At 38.6% G+C, this 24,640-nt stretch overlaps 2 protein-coding genes across 2 annotated transcripts in view; one reads left to right on the forward strand and one right to left on the reverse strand.

Annotated features, from left to right (window-relative positions):
- The window catches only part of trim105 (tripartite motif containing 105), a 24,726-nt gene extending 20,722 nt beyond the window's left edge, over positions 1-4,004 (reverse strand). Inside the window, exons 1-2 of the mRNA XM_084431135.1 lie at positions 3,597-4,004; positions 1,337-1,639 (exon numbers count right to left, since the gene is read on the reverse strand). Of these exons, the coding sequence (XP_084287261.1) occupies positions 1,337-1,609 (273 nt within the window). The 5' untranslated portion in view covers positions 1,610-1,639; positions 3,597-4,004. The remainder of the gene's footprint in view (positions 1-1,336; positions 1,640-3,596) is intronic.
- A 6,047-nt stretch (positions 4,005-10,051) lies between these two features.
- On the forward strand, positions 10,052-19,363 carry npy7r (neuropeptide Y receptor Y7). The gene is made up of 2 exons (XM_084429492.1): positions 10,052-10,132; positions 18,049-19,363. Exon 2 carries the CDS (start codon positions 18,074-18,076, stop codon positions 19,169-19,171), a length of 1,098 nt encoding a protein of 365 aa, XP_084285618.1. The 5' UTR covers positions 10,052-10,132; positions 18,049-18,073; the 3' UTR covers positions 19,172-19,363.
- Positions 19,364-24,640: the final 5,277 nt, after the last annotated feature.

Genomic DNA, 24,640 nt, shown 5'->3' on the forward strand with positions numbered 1-24,640 from the left:
ACCAAGTATTTGCATTTCTTTTGAGTTTTTGTAAATAACGATCTCATTTTTTGTTCTATAATTTCCGAGTTGCCTTCTTAAATCTAGTTAACAGACTTATTTTTCCTGTAAATCACATAAAACTGATAGAAATGTTTTAAAAATATAATTTACTAAAGCATACTGAATCAGTGATTCATATTTCAGCCACAGAAATAAGATATTTTATTTAAAATTTAATACAGTGATTGCTTTTATTGGTCGCACCACATGATGAGTGGTCGCACCACATGATATTTTCAAATTCAGTCATAATTTACAGGCACAGAATTGGCCACCTAAACAAAACAAGCTAGCTTGCCAAAAAAGGTCACTATGAAATTTATAATAAAAATATATATTTGTAGAAATAACTTTAATATTACTTTTTTTTTGAGGTCATACCACATGACATCCAAATTTGGCAACTACATACCAACCATTACAAAGGTTTATTTATTTTTCCAATTTGAGAGAATTACAAACCTGCTTGCTGCTTCCATGGGTCCTTGGTAAATTGGTTTATGATGTAACTTCCTGTGTCCCAAAGTCCCAAAATGGTAGTTCCTTGATGGTCGCACCACATGATATTTCATAAAATGGACATCATCGGACAAAGTTTGTTTGTATATTATGATGGAAATATAAATGCAAATGCTTTGAATTTTTTTAAAGGATTACAAAACATTTTGGAAATCATGCCAAATAGTGCAGAATATAAATTTGTAATTTCAAAGATGTTTTCAAAACAGAAGTTATGGCCAGACGGTCGCACCACATGATGTTTTGACACTTTAAATAACAAAAAAAATAACAAATAAGTAAAGGTTTTTGAAAAGTTAAAGGGAGTACATACATGGGAGAGGTACTACAAATATGCAGTATCTTTTTAGGCATTTAAACCCATTTTTGCCTGAAAAAATGCAATCGGACAGAAAATGTAGGCGTCACGTCATTGACCCATAAAACATGTATTTGTGTGAGTGAATGCAGCACAATCACCAACATAAATGCCCAACTTTAAAGGAGATTTTCTCAATGTTTTGATTATTTTGCACCCTCAGATGTTCAATAGTTGTATCTCTGCCAAATATTGTCCTGTCCTAACAAACCATACATCAATGGAAAGCTTATTTATTCAGCTTTCAGATGATGTATAAATCTCAATTTGACCCATGTGACTGGTTTTGTGGTCCAGGGTCACATATAGGGTATTAAATCTATATTCATTGAGTCGAATCGGGAATCGAAAATCGAATCGAATTGGACCATCCGAGCCGATACCCAGCCCTAGTCCTGACTGTGAGCGGAAACTCACCTCCAGAAGCTTGATAGATGCAGGCGTGGAGCCGGCCCTGACCTTCTCCACCACACCAGCCACTAAGTAGTTGGTCTGAAAGCTCCTGTTGGGGAACTCTTGCCTGCACTGAGGGCAGGACGCCGGACCCCTGACGCTCTTCCAGTACGACACGATGCATCTCCGGCAGAAGTGGTGCATGCAGCCCAGCATCACGGGCTCCCTGAAGAGCTCGAAGCAGATGGCGCACGTCAGGTCCTCTCGCAGACTCGTCCTGCTCCTGCTGGACGCCATGAGCACGGTTTCACTTTCACTTCTGGAGCACTTCATGTAAGAACAAACATGAACAATAATCACCTGGGGCCAGTTGCACAAACACAGCCACAGCGAGACCGTTTTGCATGACATAGTAAAACCATTTAAAAATCATGGTAACACTTAACAATAATTAACTACATTAGTTAGCATGACCTGCACTTATACAGCATTTATTAATCTTTGTTAATTTCAACATTTACTAGGCTAATACTTTATTCAAATCTTGTTAACATTAGTTAATGCACTGTGAACTAACATGAACAAACAAAGAACAGCTGGATTTTTATTAACTAACATTAACAGTGATTAATAAATACAGTAACAAATGTATTGCTCTTTGTTAGTTCATGCTGGATAACGCATTAACTAATGTTAACTAATGAACCTTATTGTAAAGTGTTACCAAAATAGTGCTATTGTGAAATCTCAAATACTGCGATTCAATTAATTCAATATATGCGCTGCGGGTTTTCAGAGTGAAGCGCGATGCTTCAATATCAATATGCTTCTAAATATGCGAACTGTTGTTAATCACGATTACAAAATAAAAGTTTAGACCCTCGCTGTAGCATTTCTATCATAAAGAAGTGGCTAAATATTTAAGATTAAGTGGACATTTGAAATAAATGTTATTCGACCAATATTAAACAATGATTTGATCTGCTGTAAAGTGTCACGACAACAATCGCCAGGCTGTTGGCGCCCTCTGAGTCTGTAGGCATTTGTTATAATACATTATGTCCATAAGTTGATAATATTTATATTTTATCAGTGTTGTTCAATAAAACCACAGGATTACTTGCTCTTGAGCCAATTATTGCCTCATTGTTATTATATATGTATTTTAAGTCATTTTAAAGGCTATTGTTCTCTTAGATTACTACAAAAATGATCCATTTACTAGATTGAACGTCAAAATAATCAACCAATTACCAAAATAATCGTTAGTAACAGCCCTAGATTAGTTAAAACCTTTCAAAACGCATCTGTATTTTTTTGCATTTTGTGACTTTCAGTTGAAAAAAAGGCTATTTTTCCACTCATGCATTTCATCATTGAATATTTCTTAAAAATAGAGTTAAAATATTGTGTCATCTCGTTCTCTTGAACCCAATATCTTGTATCGTCTGGTCTCTTGAGGTAAGCATGTCGTCACACCCCTAGTAATCAGTTTTCGGGTTCATAGGCCAGTCTACGCTTAAATGATTTTAAAAAGGCATGACCAGCTTTAAAGAAAATCAGATGACTTGAAAGACTAGTCTGGTTTCATTTTTACTACTCAGTATATGATAAATTATGATGGTGTCTCTTACAGAATTATACAATTGTCAACATACCATAGTTCATTTCTTATTACTACAGTAAACACATTATATACGATTATTGGATCTGCCTCATATACAGTGAAATGGCTCAGATTCTACACAGCTGTGAGTACTGATAGGCCTATGTAAAATAACAAGATGATTTATGATTAAAAATCACATTCATGGTACTACCAAGCATGCATTATGACACACGTCTGAAAACACATGTCCTGCAACCCATGGTTAATGATTGACGACAGTCGCAGCAAATACTTAATGTTACCACATGTAGTAAAACTAAGGTATTTAGGCAGAAATAAGGTTAATATTGTGATTTTTAGTATGCTATAACAGTTCAGTGCTTCCGAAACTAATGCATTTTTCGACGAACTGCATATTAGTAGCCTTTTACAACAGCTATAAACTTTACATGTAAACTTTTTAACTACACAATATGGTAGTATATTCTATTAAAGCAAATGCACAAACGTATCCTGTTGTTAACACTGTTACGCGCTCTCGGTGTGGATGTAAACAAAACATTAGCCTGCTGTGAGTTAGCTAACTGTTACACGGCTAAACACAACTGAAGTTACACGAAAATAAAGATGCAGATGAAAAATATGTGCTGTTATTAAATAAACAGTATAACTTACCCTCTGTGCTTTGGTTTGGTTGTGTGTGAAGCCGCAGAGAGACTGCGCAATCAGTTCAGAAGTCAGACTCTTGTGCTGTGTGTGTGGAGTGCTTTCGGTTCACTTTCATTATGATTCAGACAGCCGCACAATGGGTTAAACACATGATTTAAACGAAATCAAAACTTTGAAGAGTACAGGCCTACCACATCTTGGGAAAAAACGTTTTTTTGTATTCATAGCCCTGCTGGGCGGAAAAAACAGCTAAAACCAGCCTAAGCTGGCTGCCAGGCTGTCTCCCAGGCTGGTTTTAGAGAGGTTTTGGACACTTTTTTTTTAGCTGACCAGGCTGGTCTTAGATGGGAGACCATAGAGCTGCCAACTCTCACGCATTCCCCGTGAGACACACGCAATTGACACTTTTCACACGCTCTCACCGTCACGCCACACATCCATGTCAAAATCACGAAGCAAAGAGGACACGGAGACCGACCGACTAGCCAGAGCAGGTTACTTATGATATAAAACAATCTCAGCTCTCAGATTCTGTCAATTTTATTACGAAATTCAAACAATAAATACCGTTTTGGCGCTTGTAAATGTTACGTGACAGATCATCTCTACTAGCTAATAATAGTAAAAAAAACACTGTTGAAAGATACAGTACTGTACAACTAACCGAAATGTATATTCCTCATACATAATATCGATCAATCAGTGTTTTTCATCAGCGTGAAGAGGTCAATAACATAGCTGGAGAACAATTATGTCACATTTACCTCAGGAAAGCCATTTAATGACCATAATATAGGCTATAGCACTTTGGCAAGAAAAAAATAGCTATAGAGAGTATTTTGCTAAATATGTGTCCTATATTACATATTTATTATATTTTTACTTATATCGTTAAATAAAGTTGTTATTATTATTAAAAAAAAAACATTATGTTTAATTTGAGTTATTTTTAACCTTAAATAATAGCCTATAGGGCTCTCTGTATGTTTACAGCATTTGGTGAGTTGTTTTTTTCTTGAGAAAAATTAACGCCTATCTTGTGTAGCCTACCTAATATTTATCCAAATGAGTCAATATAAAATCAAATCACAATAATTGAATTGAATTGAAATAATAAAAAAGCATAGCTTACCAGAAAATGTACATGTAAACATTGTAACATGTTGTCACTAAACCTAATAAAATTCAGTTTAGTTACTAAAATGCACTACACTTATTGTATGACAATACACTTATTGTGATGCATTTTTATTTTTTTTACAACAAAAACTAAACAGAGAGTTTAAGTAATATTAAATCAAATATGAATTAGAATGAATGAATAAATGTTATACTGAAACGAATAAACATTTAGTCAAAATATTCTTGGCATGGTTTTCTGCAATGCCGAACATGTTAGGGACTACAGGTGGAAAGATATATATGTTTAAAATCAGGTGAAAAGCATCTTCTGGTTCTTATCAGAGAAGGATTTGCTGTAATTGTACATTGTTCCTATCAAATAAACTCAAACTAAAAAATATATTTACAAAAATTATAAACTAAACCAGTTGCATAATATTAAATTGAAATTATACCAGTTTATACATCAGAGATTTAACTTAACTAGTGCCTTATGGTGGGGTAAGTTAAAATGCTGGCTCAATTTACCCCAAAGCATTTGCCTCACTTTGCCCAATAGCAGCCATTTTGGACAAAACTAACTAGCTTACCAATTCAGGCTAATATTTAGCTAAATGATTTGCATGGTTTTATACACTGTCACCAATATGGATCATAGATATTTTTAGACCTGGACAAATTTGCTTTGATGTAACAGCCATTGCATCTGTTAGACTAAAATTTATTTTTGACAAGCCAAAAACTCACAGTTTTCACAGTCTGTCAGAAATTATGTGTTGTTCCAAAAGGTCACATGACAATAAAAGTGTACGGTTGCCAAGATAAAGGGGTGGGTCAACTTACCCACTGGCTCATCTTACCCCACTCTCCCCTACTGATAATAAGCTTATAGTAGACTTATGGTAGTAGCCTAAATTTCATTGTAACATCTCTCATGTCTTGATAATAGCCAAGTGCTAGTCCCTTACACAAAATGTGGAGTTTTTTTTCTAACAACATAAATCACACTATTATCATCACACTATATAATTTTAGATGGAGAGAAGTCACATGGAGAAGTCACAAGATGTGTATTTAAATAGCTAACTTTAGAGTCAAAAGTCCAAGTATGCAGGCTTGCTTTTTTTTTTTTTTTTTTTTTTATAGGCCTATCTTTTCTTATCTTTTCAAAGCCCTCTTAAACTAGAATCATGTTTCTGAATTCTTTCCAACAAATTAAAATGTTAATATTTTCATATTTTTTGTAATAGCCAAGCTGTTGGATAAACAAATTAGTAAAACCACACTGACAGATTGAATAAGAATAAGAATGAAAAGTTTGTTCTCTAGACAAAAATACTGACAAGTATTTTTCATAAATGTCAAGTCGGGGGCAAGTTGTCACATATTTATGTGTTAGATAAATCCTTTTTTTTCTGTTTTAGAAAGGTCTGTGACTTTCAAAAAGTCCTCACAGCCATGAAAGATCCAATGTGATACCCTTTGGCCTGCTGTACATGAGGCCTAACAGTCTCTCGAACTGTTTCACAGTGAGTCACTGGCCTAGCTTGAGCTCTTTCGTGGCTGTGAGGATAGCAGCTACACCAGCGGGCGATAGGACGGCTCGCATCGAGACTGAATCCCAGACCACACCAAGGAAAGTGGTTCTCTGTAGTGGAGAAGGCACACTCTTCTTGGCATTGAGCCTTAACCCCAATTTCTGCATGTGTGCGAGGACATTTACATTTACATTTATTCATTTAGCAGACGCTTTTATCCAAAGCGACTTACAAATGAGAACAATAGAAGCAGTTAAACTAACAGTAGGACAACAATATACAAGTGCTGTGACCCTTCTCAGTTTAATCTAACGCTGTACGTTTACTTTTTTTATTTTTTTTAAATAATAGAATAGAATAGAAGAGAAAGTGTTAGTATTACTGGATCAAGTGCTGTCGAAAAAACAAGCGTCTTCAGCCGTTTCTTGAAAATGGCTCCGGACTCAGCCGCTCTGGTTGAGTTAGATCATTCCTCCAGCAGGGAACAGTCATGGTGAAGGTCCGAGAAAGAGATTTTGTGCCTCTTTGAGATGATGCACCACAAGACGTCGTTCGCTTGCAGAGCGCAAGTTTCTGGATGGCACATAAGTCTGAAGTCATGAGTTTAAGTAAAAGGGAGCAGAGCTAGTGGTTGTTCTGTAGGCAAACGTCAGCGTCTTGAATTTGATGCGAGTGGCAACTGGGTTTTCTTCATCTCGATGCCGAACCGCCAACTGCTCTGACTCCGCTGGAATCAGCCAGTCGTCGATGTAGTTCAGAGTGCGTATCCCCTGCAGCCTGAGCGGGGCCAGAGCTGCATCTACGCACTGCGTGAACGTGCGGTGTGATAGAGCTAGACCAAATGGAAGCACCTGATATTGGTATTCACTGCCCCCGAAAGAAAACCTCAGGAACGTCCTGTGCTGGAGACATGTAAGCATGCGTCTTTTAAATCTATCGGGACAAACCAGTCCTCGGACCTGATTTGAGTCACGATCTGTCTGAGTGTCAGCATCTTGAACTTGAGTTTCTTGATTGTACGATTCAACTGTCGAAGATCTAGTATAGGACGCAACCCCCCATCCTTTTTTGGAACAATGAAGAGGCGGCTGTAAAAGCCCGATTCTCTGTCGGGTGAGTACACCTGCTCTAGCTTTCACCTCTTGCTCCATTACCAGAGCCTGCTCGGGATGCTCTAACATGAGCAACACCCCGTTGTAGCGTGGAGGACGAGAACCGAACTGGATTCTGGATCCTCTTTCTACTATCTGCAGGACCCACTGAGATATGTTTGGCAGATTCTTCCATTCTGTCAGATAATCTACTAAGGGTAGCAGCCTCTCGAGACTGGCCTCTGGTATAACTGGAAGCACTGAGTCATGAGCTCGCTGGAGACCGCTGCGCCCCGAGGCACCAAGGGTGGCGGGGTTGGCAGAACGGCCGCCTGAGGGCACCGAGATGGAGCGGGCACCGTATACTGAGGTGTACACCACTCCAACCCGGTTGGGGCTGCCCTCAGCAGTGGCGTCAGGACCTCTTCTGAGCCGAAGCCTTCTTAGTTTGAAGAACGGTCCTCAGATCCGGCTTCTGCTTCAAAGGCTTCGGCTGAGTGTCGGCCCTGCCCCCATGACTTTTGAGGAGGAGCACGGGATGCGACACTCTCTTGTTGCTGTACTCTGTGTGAGGAGCTAGACGGCTGGGTCTGGCGGTCTCCTTGGTGGCCCTGAGAGACAAGTCTGTCGCCAGGCGCAGTTCTCGAACTACGCCAGGTCCTACTCCCTCGCTCTTATCCGAATCCCCACAGCAGATCAGCCTGATATGCCTGTAACACTGCCATAGTATGAAGGCATGCTCCGGCCTGACCTGCTGCCGTATATGCTTTACTCACTAAATTAGATGTAGTCTTCAGTGGCTTAGTGGGTAGCACTGGGGCCTTCAGGGACGATGCTGAACCAGGGGACAATAGCTAGCTGTTCCGTCTGTTCAGCCCTGGGCATCGTCCCGTAGCCATATTCGTTCAGCCCCCTTATATCAGAATATACATGGACTTGGGGGCTAAAAAGACGGGATGAATATGGCTTAGAATAGACAGCTCACTGTGTAAACTGGAAAAAAATGGAAGGCCCCGTGATGGAGGTGATATATTTGATGACAGGAACCTTTTCTCGGCCGGCCACTCAATATTTACTTTAGCCACGGCACGAGTAGTCACCTCCACCAGGTCCTCATATGCTGGGGAAAGAGGTGGCGAATCCTCTTCCCCCTTATTGTCATCTTCAACACTCAGTACATCTAGTTCCTCAGAATAAGAGCACTGAAACATTGGGCTCTCTTGCTGGGTGGAAGAAGCCGCTGGGCTGTTGGACGCAATCACGCAGGGGCGTTCCCAAAGCGTCATCGACGCAGCGCGAGTTCCCTCGAAAGGGAACTACTAATATCAAAGGTAACACTTTATTTTGATGGTCCCTTTTGAACATTTTGTTGACTATAAGTAACTTTGCAAACATGTCAACTTATTCTAACCCTAAACCTACCAGTCTACTAATACTCTGAGAGTTAGTTGACATGTAGGTGCAAAGTTCAGTAGCACCTCTCTGCAGTACACGAGATCCAGGGGGCGGAGTTGGATCCAGATTTAAGGGGTGGAGATGGGTAGGTTTAGGTATATGTAAGGTGGGAGGAGTTGGATCTGGATCCAACTCCTCCCCCTGGATTTCGTGTTCTGCAGTGAGGACCATCTCGCAAAGTTACTTAAAGTCAACAAAATGTATTAAAAGGACCATCAAAATAAAGTGATACCATATCAAATAACCACTTGATGATTAAAACTTTATCATCTGAACGTCTTTGCTTATCCTTTGCAACAAATTATTTAGCATAATACTGTTACAAAAACCACAAACTCACAAAAAGTCAAGAGTCAAACTGCCCAATAAAGGAAATACTGATCACCATAATGGTGACCAAACATTTTCAATAAAACATCAACATCTAAACCTGTTCATTCTCAAAAAGAACTGTTGACGAAATACAGAAATAAAGTAATTCTGGTTTGTAATACGAGAGATTCAATGTATTTCCATCTAAGACTGTGACTGAAGTCAGTTGTAGTTCTTGTGTACCTTTTTTCTTCAGTGATTCTGCTCATTATCATCTGGTGTCTTCAGTGTTGGCAATAAAAAATTATTAGTGCTTAATTCATCTTTGATGTCTTTTGTTTTAAATTTTACTTAAAAAAATGTGCTATTGGCAGTACTCATTTTAAATGGTTGACTTTTAAATAATTAATTTGATTAAGTCTAACTAAATTCTTATTTGTTGAATTCAATTAATAATATTGCTTGTAATCTATTGCCACATTTTTATTGAGTAGATATAGTGTATTATTTTTTACAGAGTATGACCTTACAGAGTAGGACGTTATAATTAGAATCTCATTATGGATGACTGATGGCATGCATGACTGAAATAGAGCTATGCATGCCATCCCGATTCAACTGTCATACATATACCTCAATGCACTGACTGTCAATCATATCTGATGATTTAATGAGTGTATTGAAAAGCGTCACATTGCATGGACAGAGCCCTCCACTAGAGCAGTTCCTCCCACACACACACACACACACTGCCCGCATGTAGAAGCGCTCATGCACCTAAAGTTCACCAGCTACATCTGATCTCGAGGTGCTTTGCTTTAAAAAAGTGCATGTGTTTTTTTCCTCCGTCCACGGATATGCATTGAGTGTGCTGTGATCGGGTTTGTTTGCGAGGATGAAGCGGATCCTGAAAGGTTCAATAGCGTGAAGCTGTCGCGCGCAGAGGAGATGCGTGAACTTCCCCGCGTATGAACTATCATCATCATAATCCCGGCTATTACAGCGCTGATGTCTCAAACATAAGGTGAGTGCACTGATCTCTGGGTTAAAGCGTTTTTTGTAGTATTCAATACGATGGAGAAATGTGGATTTCAGTTAAATATGTCACGCGGCAGGTATTAGGATTGTGCACAATTAAAAATATTCGAATTTGAATTTCAGAAAATGGAATTAAAATGGCATGACATTCAAACAAAATGATAACTGTAATTTTCAAAGCGAATTACCATCAGTATATGAGATATGATACTAATAACAAGGTGTAAAAAATGCTAGCTATAAAAAACATACTTAGATTATTCGTAATGTGTAATAAATTCATTTGAAGGATTACATTTCACAGATTTACCCCAGAATAGGCTATATGTATAATTCACATTTAGACAAATACAGAATGTCTAATTAGTTGATAAATGGCATAATTTGTCAAAATGAATGAAGTGATTATATTTGTTTTGTCCATAAGATTTAATGAAATTCCTGTGGGGTGTGTGTGATTATTGAATTTCTTTGCATTCCACTTCAGTAAATTCCTCTTCCTGTCATTCCAACTCAACATCCTGTGGGATACGGCCAATTCAACTCCAACTCATCTCATGAACTGAAAGCGAGCCAAATCCAAAATTCTACTCAGCCTTGGTTTGTAATTGATTGTTGAGTTTTATCTGTTTTGCGTTTTTTTTTTAAACCACAGAGTACATCATTCCTACTATATTACTATGCATTATTATTATTATTTAGTAGATAATAACATTATATAATGTTCTTTTTACATTACGTAGACAGTTCTTCCAATGCTTTTGTAGTTATTGTGTGATTGCATTATCTGGACAGTGTCTGGCTCAGTAAAGAGCGTTCTTCATGAGTTAGTGCAGTGTTGATGTGGAGGAGGAGGAGCAGAACATCATAATGCCAGTCAAGCTGATTCACTGAGGACACAATCATCTGACCCTGTAGAGCAGTGAACAACATAAAACCAGCGGCTATTCTGAAGTGTTTTGCCATTGGTTTTCATCTCAGAATGCTTGATATTCATTAAGCACTTTGGATGATTTAATACACACAATGCCTTCAAGAAAGAGAGATCATAAGAATCCAATTTGTCCTGTCTTGATCCATTAGAAACAAGTGATTGGACTCTCACTGAATGAAAATTAAAAGGAAAGGTTGTATACGCACAACCTTTCCTTCCAATCACTTGTTTCTTGAGGGATATGAACTATTGATGAATAGTGTCTTGGATTCAAGCGTGTGTCTCTGGTGGACAAACTCAGAAAATCTGCACATTGTACTGCAGGACGTGAACAGAAATGCTAAAGCACATAGGCTACGACTGTAAATTAACAATGTCCTTTCGATATTTGGCATATCCCTCTACATGAAATCAAAAGTGACCTTGTTTACTTTCATATTTCACATTCCCTGTGTTTCTTGATATTAAATAGATGCTATTATGTCTCGTCATATCCGTAAATAGAGTGAAGTTGCTCTGGCTGCTTTGTGTCTGTTGTGGGAGTGTGTGTGTGAGAGTCTGGTGTGGGTGTGTGTGAGTGTCTGGTGTGGGAGTGTGTGTGTGAGTGAGTGTCTGGTGTGTGTGTGTGTGTGTGTGCCCATTTTTGAGTGGAAGGAAAAACATGCTGTTTTCCTGCATGTATCTTTAAATGCAAATGAGCTGCTGCTTCCCGCGCCCTTTCCAGAAGAGGGGCGGAGCCTTTACAGCTCGTGCCTCGGAAACTCTACCAAAAACTAAAACATCTGTTTGGTTTTGATTATCCTCTCTATCATGTTGACGCTCACATGACATGGCAGTTCTTCATCATCATGAAAGTTAATTATCTGCATGCATGTTAAAGCCATTTCAGTTTAAATGTATGGTTTAAATATATGGATATATGGTTTTCTGAGCGCACACATCTGAAGCAGCGCACAGAAAGCTGGATGTCAGACGGAGTATTAAACTAGTTAAACTATCAAATACACACAAGGTTATGTCAAAAACACACAAAGTTCACATAAACACACTCGGTTATGTCTGTGAAAGTAAACAGCAGGGAAAGAAATTGCATGTGTATATTAGATCTGTGTATTAAAGTGGCAGCAGCGTAATATACAGGAACTGTTGATATAAATGCTGTTAATATCAGTCAAACAACAAAAGAAAAACAGAAGCACTGCTCTTGACTGAATAACTTTAGTAGCTTTAATAAGAATAGATTTCGTACTTGAATGCTGCTGTTAAATGCTCAGATTTTTACCACAAAAGGCTGGTTGTGTACACACACTGTGGACACATAAATATGTTCAAAAACAATATAAAAGTGAATTTTGCATAATAGGTGCCCTTTAAAGCGTAACTCTCCCCAAAATGCAACCTAGGCTCTTTTTGTGAATCTACCCGAGGCAAACTTTCGTTTAAAAGCATAATTAGAATGGAAACGCCACTTTTAAGTTTGACCGTATTTTTGTTTTAGGTTAAATGCCTTGTGAATGGGAGTGCTTGGGGCACGACTATGATAGCATCAAAAATCGCTATTTTTAAACACTAAGAAGGCTCGACACAACATGAAACTGTGCTGGAAGTGTCACCAGGGGCTCTACACATGAACTCCAGCATTGAGAACATTGTTTGTGGACACAGAGTTTACTAAAGAGAAAGATTTTGAACAACTCACTGTGTTTCCGTCCGCCGGCATTTTGTCAGTCACAAATAGTCGATTTCCGAATGCGAATGAACTGACTCTGAATTTTAGTATTGCTTCTTATATAAGGATCCTTTTTCAAATACAAGGTCAATATTGATTTTCAGGAAACGACAAAACAACAAATTATCCGTGAATTAATATTGAACTAAGCTTTAGGATCTTTCCATCTTTATTCTCCTCGGAGATCGACTATTTTTGACTGACAAAATGCCGGCGGACGGAAACACAGTGAGTTGTTCAAAATCTTTCTCTTTAGTAAACTCTGTGTCCACAAACAATGTTCTCAATGCTGGAGTTCATGTGTAGAGCCCCTGGTGACACTTCCAGCACAGTTTCATGTTGTGTCGAGCCTTCTTAGTGTTTTAAAAATAGCGATTTTTGATGCTATCATAAAAGTGCCCCAAGCACTCCCATTCACAAGGCATTTAACCTAAAACAAAAATACGGTCAAACTTAAAAGTGGCGTTTCCATTCTAATTATGCTTTTAAACGAAAGTTTGCCTCGGGTAGATTAACAAAAAGAGCCTAGGTTGCATTTTGGCGAGAGTTACGCTTTAAGCCGAGCAGTCAATGTTTTATGAGCAGGAGGATCTCTCTTCTTCTTCTTCTTCTTTCTTTTAATGGCGGGTGGCAACCGCATTTAAGGTGCATATCCGCCACCTACTGTGCTAGAGTGTGGGCCAGAAATGTAAGCATCTTATCAGGATAGATTAAAAAAAAAAAAAAAAAAATTTACAACCTTTACTTTACCTTCTTTCTACCTTTATAATAACTTCACCGATCAATTTAAATCCTTTTCATTAAACCAGTTTCTTTCAAAAAGTTAAACAAAGCTCCCATTATCTGCTCTCCAATTTTAAAAAGATTTTTAAGGTTCAATATATTTTCCCCAAATTTCAGTAATTCCTCTTTTAATTTTATCCTTTGATTTCCATATTTGACACATTCACTAATAGGATAATCTCTCTCTCGCTCTCTTTGTAGTTATGAGAAAGAGCCATATTCATCCGCACAGTCACGCAGAGCCAAAGCACAACCAAAACAATGTTCTCCCGCAAAATGAGTGCACTTTTGTTTTTGAAAGTCACATAAGCCGCTTTCCGACCAAGTAGTTATAGGAAGTTAGTTATAGGAACTGTCCACTTCTAAACAGTTCTAGGAACTACTCTCCCCCAAACTCAGTTTTGCTGTTTGCGTTCGCACTGGCCAAGTGGCCATAGGAACTGGTAGGAGGGGTAAGGGAGTGACGCAAGCACGGCGACTTTTATTTTGACGGCGCGACGGACCTTTATTTTGGCGGCGCTGAGAACGCCAGGGCAAACAATGCTCGCATTCTCTGTGTTTATTAGTTAGCGATCTGTCTAACAGTACTGTTTAATATGTTATTAGATAGAACTGTTATAGAAAGTAGACAGTATATGAAAAAAAAGGTTATTAGCCGTGTGGTTGATGTCCAGTGTTGCTAGCTGGGCAGATAAACATAATCATGTTTGGCTTGGTCCCCTCAAAGTTGCGTTGGATTTTCTCTTCAGCATAAAGGTTTAGAGACCCATCTTTCACTGTTTTCCATGTTTGTATAGTTAGTTTCTGGAGTAAATATATAGGCTATAATCTGTGTGTTTACATTATAGCTGTTTTAAAAATGGCGGGTGCTGGTGTTCCGCGTGCGTTCGGTCAATCAGCGTACACTAACGTCACGGGTAGTTCCTATAGTGCTGGTTTAGACCCTACTCTGAAGTAGGACCTAAATTAGTTCCTCCAAATGGAGTTCCTAGAACTAAAATCGTAGTTCCTGCGGTGCGAACACGCCGACATCCGGGTACTTTAGCCAATAGTTCTAGGAACTGTGAAAAGGTTCCTCCGGTCGGAAAGCGGCTATAGTTGTACCTTTAACCAAAGGTCACCGTCACGCAGAGCCAAAGCACAACCAAAACAATGTTCTTCCACAAAATGAGTGCACTTTTGTTTTTTGAAAGTCACATAGTTTTACCTTTAACCAAAGGTCAAACAGCTATATTAGCAGTTATTATTAACATATAACTGCTAATATGCTGTAAAATGCTATATTAGCAGTTCAAGAATGGATCATCCACTTTTCCAATGGATATTTTGGTAAATACATATTGAGAAGGAAAGTAGACTGTGAATGCCTTATCATGTTGACTTTAAAGGGCGAAACCTGATACCAAAATGGTTATATCATAAAGCAAAGCATTTATGTTCATGGCCAAAAAGCTTTTGTACACACCTTCACATCTCTGAGCGCCGGCTATAGCTCAGTAACAAATGGAGGCAATACTCTTTTTTATGAGGAACAACAGAAATACCCATCAGCTAAAAACAGTGTTACAACCTAGTTTCCTTTTTTTTTAATTCAATGCGCCCTGAAAAGATGGAGTGTCCTGCGAAAACTTGTGCCATCTCTTGCGGAGGGAAGACCACATTAGAGCAGTGTTTCTGTTTTCAGTCTCTAAATGACCTGAGATGTCAAAGTCTTTATTGGCAATTTTCATTTCCCCTTGAGCAAATAGCTGTCCGTACAGTTTGAGTCATATAATCAGCTTAAATGACAATATAGGCACTTCTAAATGTGCTCTCGAGCTCCAATCGCTCTCAGAAAAAGCTCTGCATTGTCTTGCTTTGAGCTGCCTGCAAATGGGGTTTTAATGAAGCTCTATTCATCTCTCATGAGCAAGAAAAGAGCCTCGTTAACCTTTTTGTAATTAAATCTAGTTCAGTATTTTGGTAGCATAGCCACGATAGTTGTCATTTAATACTAGCTTTAATTGAAAATGAAAAACAAAGAAATCAAAGATGGCTGTGTTTGTGTAAACTGTGTGAAATGCCAATATCTCAGCTGCCATTTTTCAGTCTAATGATGTTATTATCTGACTCTCAGTTATATGCCCTGCGGTATTGTAATGATTTATTATGGCTTACCTTCCACACTACATATTTCATCAGGTGTGCATGTCTCAGCCAGAGCATCGCTCACTTCTGCTCCATCTGCACACGCGGAAAGAAAAGACATTGTTCAGATGTCATCTAAAAAATCCTCCATGCTGAGAATGAGATCTCTGACGTGCATTTATAATTGAGCATGTGCAATGAAATGTGAACTGTTCCCCCGCCCCGTTTCATATGTTCTTCAAACAAAGTCCACGTACTGTGGCTCCAACAGACTATTGAACACTTCAGTCTTTTATTTTATTATTTCAACTTTCTGAACGTCATCACGTTATGCACTAATATCAGAGTATCATTTAGAGCAACACAACACGAATGTGGTGCAAGAAGTAGTTCTGGGTTTTAAATGGTTAAAAATACTGTTCATATATTGATTAAAAATCACCTTCAGGCTGGTTGCTTGTTGGCAAATGCTATTTAGACTAAGTCTGTCCACCATTATCTGGTTCATCAGACAAAACAACAAAAGAAACCCATCTGATAACAGGAGCAGTGTTGTGGAGAGTAAACTTTACATTTACATTTACATTTATTCATTTAGCTGACGCTTTTATCCAAAGCGACTTACAATTGCTATATATGTCAGAGGTCGCACGCCTCTGGAGCAACTACAGGTTAAGTGTCTTGCTCAGGGACACATTGGTGTCTCACAGTGGATTCGAACCCGGGTCTCTCACACCAAAGGCATGTGTCTTATCCATTGCGCCACACCACCCTCTAAATCCACTTGATTTAGTTTTTGACACAAAACAATCTGCTGTTCAATCTGACCACTTTTCCCATCGCATACAGAAGACATTAAAGCAGAAATAACGTGCCTGACATGACAAGTCAAGTCATTTTCTCCTCTGTTGTGTCGTATATCCGAGTGAGACGCCTCTGGAACAAGAACAAATGTGGGCGGGGCTTGATTGTGTCTGTGGGGAATTGATTGGATGGTTGTGGTTTGCCATTGGCTGATCTCATGTGAGTGACAGGTTATAGCCCCGCCCTCGTCATCAGAGAAGAGAAGAGATGCTGCAAGTTAGTTTGATTCAAGATTACGAGGCACACGTATTTAAAACTAGAATGATATGCACCGATAAATAATTTATAAGAAACTGCAATATTCCGTTAAAAAGCAATAACTGTCCATTTGGATTTCATGGTGACTTTAATAGGAATGGGGTGTTTAGTATACACTAAATATGTTTTATAATGTACTAATACACAGAGGAGCAAACAATAACTAGTGCAAATGGCCTCTGCCAAGCATTATTGTAATTTTATTACAACTTTAATTCAGAAATTGAGCATCCTTATGGACATTTTTGTCTTTTTCAGTTTTGTCTTTTTGATCATTCTGTCTGTGTTATTAATGCCAACTGCATACATTTTGGCACAGGTGTGTATTTTTATTGGAATTTTACTATTTCACACCCATTTCCTTTAATAAATCTATTTTGCACTGGTAACACACAATAGTTCCTCTCGGAACCTTCAGGACAAAAATCACCCCATTGAAACCCATTAAAACTGCAATTTTTAATCCCAGGGCCGTTTAACTATAAAAGGATGCAATATTTGTTAATAGGCTTTAATTCTGTTGGCAAGGCTTCAAAAATGTAAATTTTGACTATCTTTTTACCAGATGTGCCATTTTCTCAGGTTTGGCCTATAAAGCAAAAACTCACTTTATTCCTGTTTTCTGCTTCTGCATATTATAGAGCCAATTGGATAAATTATGTGTGTGTGTGTGTGTGTGTGTGTGTGTGCTTGTAATATTTGAGAGATGAAAACTCTTCTGCAAATCATCCACTGTTTGTCCCAGTGAGTTTTCCTGCATCTAAAGGGAAAAATCTGTTACTGCGCTCAAACACACACTCACTGAAAGCTCAATATATCAGCCTCAAATTTGGATCACGACTTGTTTAGATTTATGGCTTTGTGAAACATCTTTCATAAAATAGACATTTTTTCATAAACTCAAACCTTAAAACTTTTTATTGGTTTTACTTTTTATACTTTTTTCACTTCAACACTAATCTGCCACGGGTCTTCTTTAAAATGAGACCAAACTTAAGTCTGAGCTTCACATTTTTAAGACATTTTTATCCACTATGGACCATGTGTAACTTTTTTTAACTGACACACGAGGGTTAAAAACATGCTCTTCATAGAAGAGGTTTATTCTGGTCAGTGGATGTATGAAATGCATTTGTGTCATGTGATTGACCTCCACATGGCTGCCATTTTGGAAACGGAATTGAACATTTTCTCTTCTTCCTGACAGGTTGATGTTGTAAATCCAGGTCAGCATGGGCCAATCAGATCAAGCCAATGCAACGGAGGACACGCTCCACGATGCAGATCTGGGAAACGCCAGCAGCGTCAACACCTACAAACCAGCGTTTGTGGACGACATCACCAAACACCTGGGCGTTCAGATCTCTCTCATCTTCGCATATTCGCTCATAATCCTGCTAGGACTTGTGGGGAACACCCTCGTCATTTACATGATCGTCCTGTACCGAAACATGCGCACCGTCACCAACTACTTCATTGCGAATCTGGCCCTGGCGGATCTGATGGTGGACTCGGTGTGTTTGCCGTTCACGCTGGTTTACACGTTGCTGGACGAATGGAAATTCGGCGCGGTGATGTGTCACATGGTGCCGTACGGCCAGGCTCTCAGCGTCCACGTGTCCATTCTCACGCTAACGGTAATCGCCATCGAGCGCTACCGCTGTATCGTCTTCCACCTCGGCCAGCGCCTCAATCGCTGCACAAGCTTCATCATCATCGGCCTGACCTGGACGCTCGGCGCAGTGCTAGCCGGTCCGCTAGCGATTTTCCGAGAGTATCGCTACGAGGAAATCCCGTACATTGACTTACGCATCGCGGTTTGCTCTGAGAAGTGGCCTAGCGGCACCAACGTCGTCTACAGCGTCTCCATGCTCCTCTTGCAGTATGTGGTCCCTTTAGCGATCATCAGCTATGCTTACGTGTGCATCTGGATGAAGCTGAAGAACCACGTTAGCCCGTCCAGTCGCAGCGACGGCCTCACGCGCCGGAAGAAGACCACTAAGATGCTAGCGCTGGTGGTCGTGGTCTTCGCCGTCTGCTGGCTTCCCTTCCACGTGTTTCAGCTGGCCAGCGATCTCGACTTGATTCTCAAGTTCAAAGAGTACAAACTCATTTACACCCTGTTTCACATCGTGGCGATGTGCTCGACGTTCGTCAACCCGCTGCTCTACGGCTGGATGAACCAGAATTACAGGAACGGCTTCCTCATGTTCTTCCGCTGCGAACACAAGCCCGACTCCATCTACCCCGAAGGGTCCTTCAGGACTCGCTCGCTGAGAGGGATGATAGTGAACGGGGTCAATGAGGGTCAGCCCGTGGCTGCGGTGTGATCGCGAAGACCTTCTGCAGAAAACTGCTCACTGTTTCATCAGTGTATATACGGTAGGGTACCGCAGGGATGAAGGTGCATTTGATTGTAATCTCCTGTAAACCACTAGATTGGCACAAAAACTCACTTTCCTAAACATCCACGGGTCAGTTTGCATGTGGAAATTTGGCGGCCCTTATTCAAAATAAGCACACTTCAAGATCATTTTAAGTATACTTATGTAAGGTTTAAGTATATTTTAAGTATACTTTATGTAGTAAGTATAATGATATCAATGTTCTTGTAGTATACTTGTAAGTGTACTATTTCAGTAGAACTTGGGACTAAATTGACCAACTTTTTAGTGTATAAAAGTTTACTTTTAAGTATGTTTCTTTGCTACTGCATCTATACTACAAGTGAACTTAAAGGTATACTGATAGTTTACTAGTCAAATACTTTCTTTAGTTTATGAAAGTGCCATTTGAAGTATACTCTGTTAACTCTAGTTTAGTAGTTTTATACGGCAAGTATACTTGTTAGTTTTCTTTAAAGTCCCCCTGTAGTCAATCATTTTATCCCTAAAATAAAGCCTTAAAATAGCTTCATTTAGTATGCGCGGTTCTATGAATATGCAAATGAGCCCCGCCTCCACTCACTCACTCAGCTCAGAGATCCACTGGTTGACGATCACACGTTGATCTGATTGGTTACAAGGTAGTTTGTGACGTCAGAAACACCAGCGATTTCAAAGCGTGTGTTTGAGACTGTCTTTGGTTCACTGCAGTTTTAAGGAGGAAATACTCAGCAATGGTGTCGACTTATGAATTTACACATGCTTTGTCTTAAAGCGTATTAAAAACACCACATAGACACATAAACAACATTAAAAGCTGGATTTTCACCACAGGGGGACTACTATAGTATAATATAGGTATACTATAGCACACCTGAATAGCCTTCTTTTTGTAAGTGTGATCCAACAACTGGAGAGAACAACAAAGTCTTGTTATTATTCAAGTAATTAAATCAACAGTTTTTCAATAACTGAAAAATATGTAAAAGTGTGGTATTTGGGATAAAAAGTGATAATAAATAGCTGGCTGACTTTTCCATTTGACATGGCATGGTTAGATTCAGATGGTCATTTATTAATATTATAGTTTATGAAGTTGGGTATCCACCTTTGAAATAGTCGCCATTTTTATAATCAAATCATCATGTTTAAAAAATATGATATTAGTCATTTCATATACTAAAATATCATATGCATTGTTACTTCCATAAAGCCATATTGTATTGCAAAATTATAATTTTTTTAATCATATTTTTTCTGTATTTTTTTAATTTAATGACAAAAAATAAATTATTTTATTTAAGTTAATAGAAAATGGTACAAACTTTGAAGTGACTGTCGTGAAGATACAATGAAAAAGCCTGTAGCCTCGTTGTACCCTACGCTGCCTTACACAACGATGAACATGTCAAACAGTAGTAAGCTGTGTTATTGCCTCATGACATAATTGTGTGCAGGTTTAATGTCCATTTATCATGATCCAAGCTTGTGCAAAACTCTGATTCATAAAGTCTGGAGTCAGCCTGGATGCTGTGGAGAGGCTCTCACATCTGTAAGCATTAAACAGCCAATCACCCGAGCTGTAAATGTCATGTGACGGATCGGGATCAATATAACACCTGGAGATCTTGAAATCTACCATCTCGGTTTATGGCGCCACAGTTTTCTGAGTCAATCGACTGAACCATTAGTCATGTGACTAATCACTGTGAGCCAGATGAGATGACATCATCATAACTCTGATTGGCTGATGGCACTACAAGAGCGCACACAATCCCAAACCCTTCACTGTTACATGAAGTCCATTTCATGCTTCAGTAGCCCTTCAGAAGAGTAAAACAGACTTTGTGTCGTCAGAAAACACAGCAAATACTGAACCGCTGTCATTGCTGTGTAGAAAGCAGCTGCCAAAGCTAACCAGCCCAAACCTGATCCCATGGTTACAAATATGTTCGTCCATTGCATTGTGGGATACAGTCTCTACACAATGTGCTTTGTTGTAAATTTTGCTAATTTTGGCAATTCTGGGTGTTACTCTACATGCATACATGAAATTTGCATACTATATACTGCAGAAATAGCAAGATTTGAAGAAAATCTATGAAAGTATACAAGCTTCGACACGCAACCAATGAGTGAACATTAAACTAATGAATGTCTTTGTAATTCACTTATATTAACAGTTTGGAGATGAGTTTAAATATTCAAGGAAATTGTTTGAATCTGATTTTGTGCAAATGTCTTGCATGTGTTGTTGTGTGTCGGTTTGCATAAGCCCGATCCTTCATGTACATAAACTGCTTTAGGCTACTGATTGTATTTATACTGTAAGCTGTGAAGGTTATGATGTGCAAATCGTTAATGTAATCTTGCTTCACTGGCATATGTAATATATATTCTGTGGAGGCAGTGAGATATGAAATGATTTTAAGTATTGCTTATTTAACCTGATCTGTGAGAAAACTGAATGCACGGGCAGACTTGACGAAAGGAAAATAAAACTACAGCTACATTTGCATATTGTTTTTATCTGTCTGGTGCCTTATCGAATCTGCTAATCTATTTTAGCGCGAGACAAAGCCTTGGCAACACAAGATATAAGAAAAAAAAAGATCTGCTTCGCGGCAGTATTTGGCTGAATTATGAACACAAAGCAATAATGTCCACACTGCAGCTGCTTTATTATTAATCTCCACTACACAACTCAGAGTTTTTCATGCTGTTTTATTCTGTGTGTTGTTGCACACAGGGCACAAAGGGAAAGAAACAGCTGCGACACACACACACCTCGATGAAGATCTGCACACAGATGGACAAAAAGAGTGTGTTCATCACACTAATGTGTCTTGTCCACCAACATAATTGGGTGGTTGTTTTGAAATGAGGCGATTTAAGAAAACTACTTCATCAGGAGAGTGAATTGTCGGCTATTTTCTGGATAATTTTGTTCTGAAAGCAGCAAATCCTGTGTGCAAATGGAAGCTTGTAGCCTATATATACATCTCCAGAAATGTCCTTTTTTTGTTGTTTGTTTTTCACCACAGCAAATCGAAGTAAAAAGAAGAAGAATGATTAGAACTAAGGCTGTTATTTTCCTGTCAGGCTTGGATCTAATCTGATCAGCTTCTGCCCTCTGTTGGACACAAGCGGAACAAATCGAGCCAAACTAAATACTAGTAGGCTATATAAAAAGCAAAAGCTAATGCATATGGTAGGTTTTCATATGTATTGTTTAAATATAGAATTCCATTTCCAAAGCAATTCCAGTTTAGCAATTAATTTATTATTTTACCAGAATAAAATCTTCACTGGTCTCACAGTATGATCTAGGCTATACTAAATTAAAGTAACGAATGAAATGCGTTTCAGAAAAGTGATTCAAGTATACGGTTTAGTTGTTGTTTTTAAACAAGGGAATAAACAGCTTGAACAAGATAAGTAGTAAAACCATTTATTCAGCTTGACAGAGGATGAATCAGAAACAACAGGGAAAAAAGAGAAATGCAAACGCGACTGAAAGATGCGTTCTTTATAGTTTTACAAATAAATGATATTTTCATCTCGAAAGAACTTGTGTCAGGGTTATGTTCTGTTTTGAACGACAACGATACACAGACGACAACTTCGTCAGAACAATCCCGTTCACACGGATCTGCAAAGTGACTAAAAGGGCTGTATTATAGCCTATATGGCAGGCCAGTAGATTGAGATATCGCTTAACATGTTATACGCATGCGCAAGATGACACCCTTTTCACAATTTCACGTTTTTGTTGTTTACATGGAGAGGGTAAAGGCGTTGTTTTCAAAAGCTTGCGTTTTAAGGCCCTCTTGTCATGTAAATGAACAGCCATAATGCATAAAAGTGGTGTCATGTAAACAAACCTTGTGTTCAGTTGCTGTTTGTCTTTTCCTGAGTGTTTCATTGATTCACCCCATTCACCCACTCCTTTGTTTGCCCTTTGTACTTCAGCTCTCAGGTTCAGTCAGTTCTCTGTCCTGTTTATCTACTGTGGTTGTATATTCTCCTAGATTTTCTCCTGTTCGGTGTGTTGAATATTAAAGTCTGTTCGAGTATCTCCTTCAGCCACCCTTCCGTGACGATTTGCATATAGGTATTTTAATTGCCATTTTGTGAATTAATTAAAAGATCCAATCAAACTTACTAACGTCTCTCCCCTAAACAGCCCAAAATATATCTGATTTAAAACAGTCATTTTTCACTCCTTTATTTACAACAGCAAGCGAACCTGTTTATACTGGTGGAAGATGAAGAACAAGACGATCTGCTCCCTGAACTGTTCACCCAAAAATGAAAATTAGCCCATGATTTACTCACCCTCAAGTCATCCTAGGTGTATATGACATTCTTCTTTCAGACGAACACAATCAGAGTTTGTGTCCTGGCTCTTCCAAGCTTTATAATGGCAGTAAATGGCCATTTCTGTTTTGAAGTCCATAAAAAATCCATCATAAAAGTGCATCTGTCCATCATAAAAGTGCATCTATCATCATAAAAGTGCATCTATCCATGATAAAAGTGCATCTATCCATGATAAAAGTGCATCTATCATCATAAAAGTGCATCTATCCATGATAAAAGTGCATCTATCATCATAAAAGTGCATCTATCCATGATAAAAGTGCATCTATCCATGATAAAAGTGCATCTATCCATCATAAAAGTGCATCTATCCATCATATAAGTGCATCTATCCATCATAAAAGTGCATCTATCCATCATAAAAGTGCATCTGTCCACGATAAAAGTGCATCTATCATCATAAAAGTGCATCAATCCATCATAAAAGTGAATCTATCCATGATAAAAGTGCATCTGTTCATCATAAAACTGCATAAAAGTGCATCTATTCATCATAGAAGTGCATCTGTCCATCATAAAAGTGCATCAATCCATCATAAAAGTGCATCTGTTCATCATAAAAGTGCATCTATTCATCATAAAACTGCATAAAAGTGCAGCTATCCATCATAAAAGTGAATCTATCCATCATAAAAGTGCATCTATCATGATAAAAGTGCATCTATCATCATAAAAGTGCATCTGTCCATCATAAAAGTGCATCTATCCATCATAAAAGTGCATCTATCCATGATAAAAGTGCATCTGTCATCATAAAAGTGCATCTGTCCATCATAAAAGTGCATCTATCCATGATAAAACTGCATCTATCCATGATAAAAGTGCATCTATCCATGATAAAAGTGCATCTATCCATCATAAAAGTGCATCTATCCATCATAAAAGTGCATCTGTCCATCATAAAAGTGCATCTATCCATGATAAAAGTGCATCTATCCATCATAAAAGTGCATCTATCCATGATAAAAGTGCATCTATCCATGATAAAAGTGCATCTATCCATCATAAAAGTGCATCTATCCATCATAAAAG

This window comes from Rutilus rutilus (assembly GCF_951802725.1).
Source record: "Rutilus rutilus genome assembly, chromosome: 14".
NCBI classification, from domain to species: domain Eukaryota; kingdom Metazoa; phylum Chordata; class Actinopteri; order Cypriniformes; family Leuciscidae; genus Rutilus; species Rutilus rutilus.

Excerpts from the sequence above, each read along its gene's own strand:
- npy7r (XM_084429492.1), top strand. The coding sequence starts at position 18,074 with ATGGGCCAATCAGATCAAGCCAATGCAACGGAGGACACGCTCCACGAT.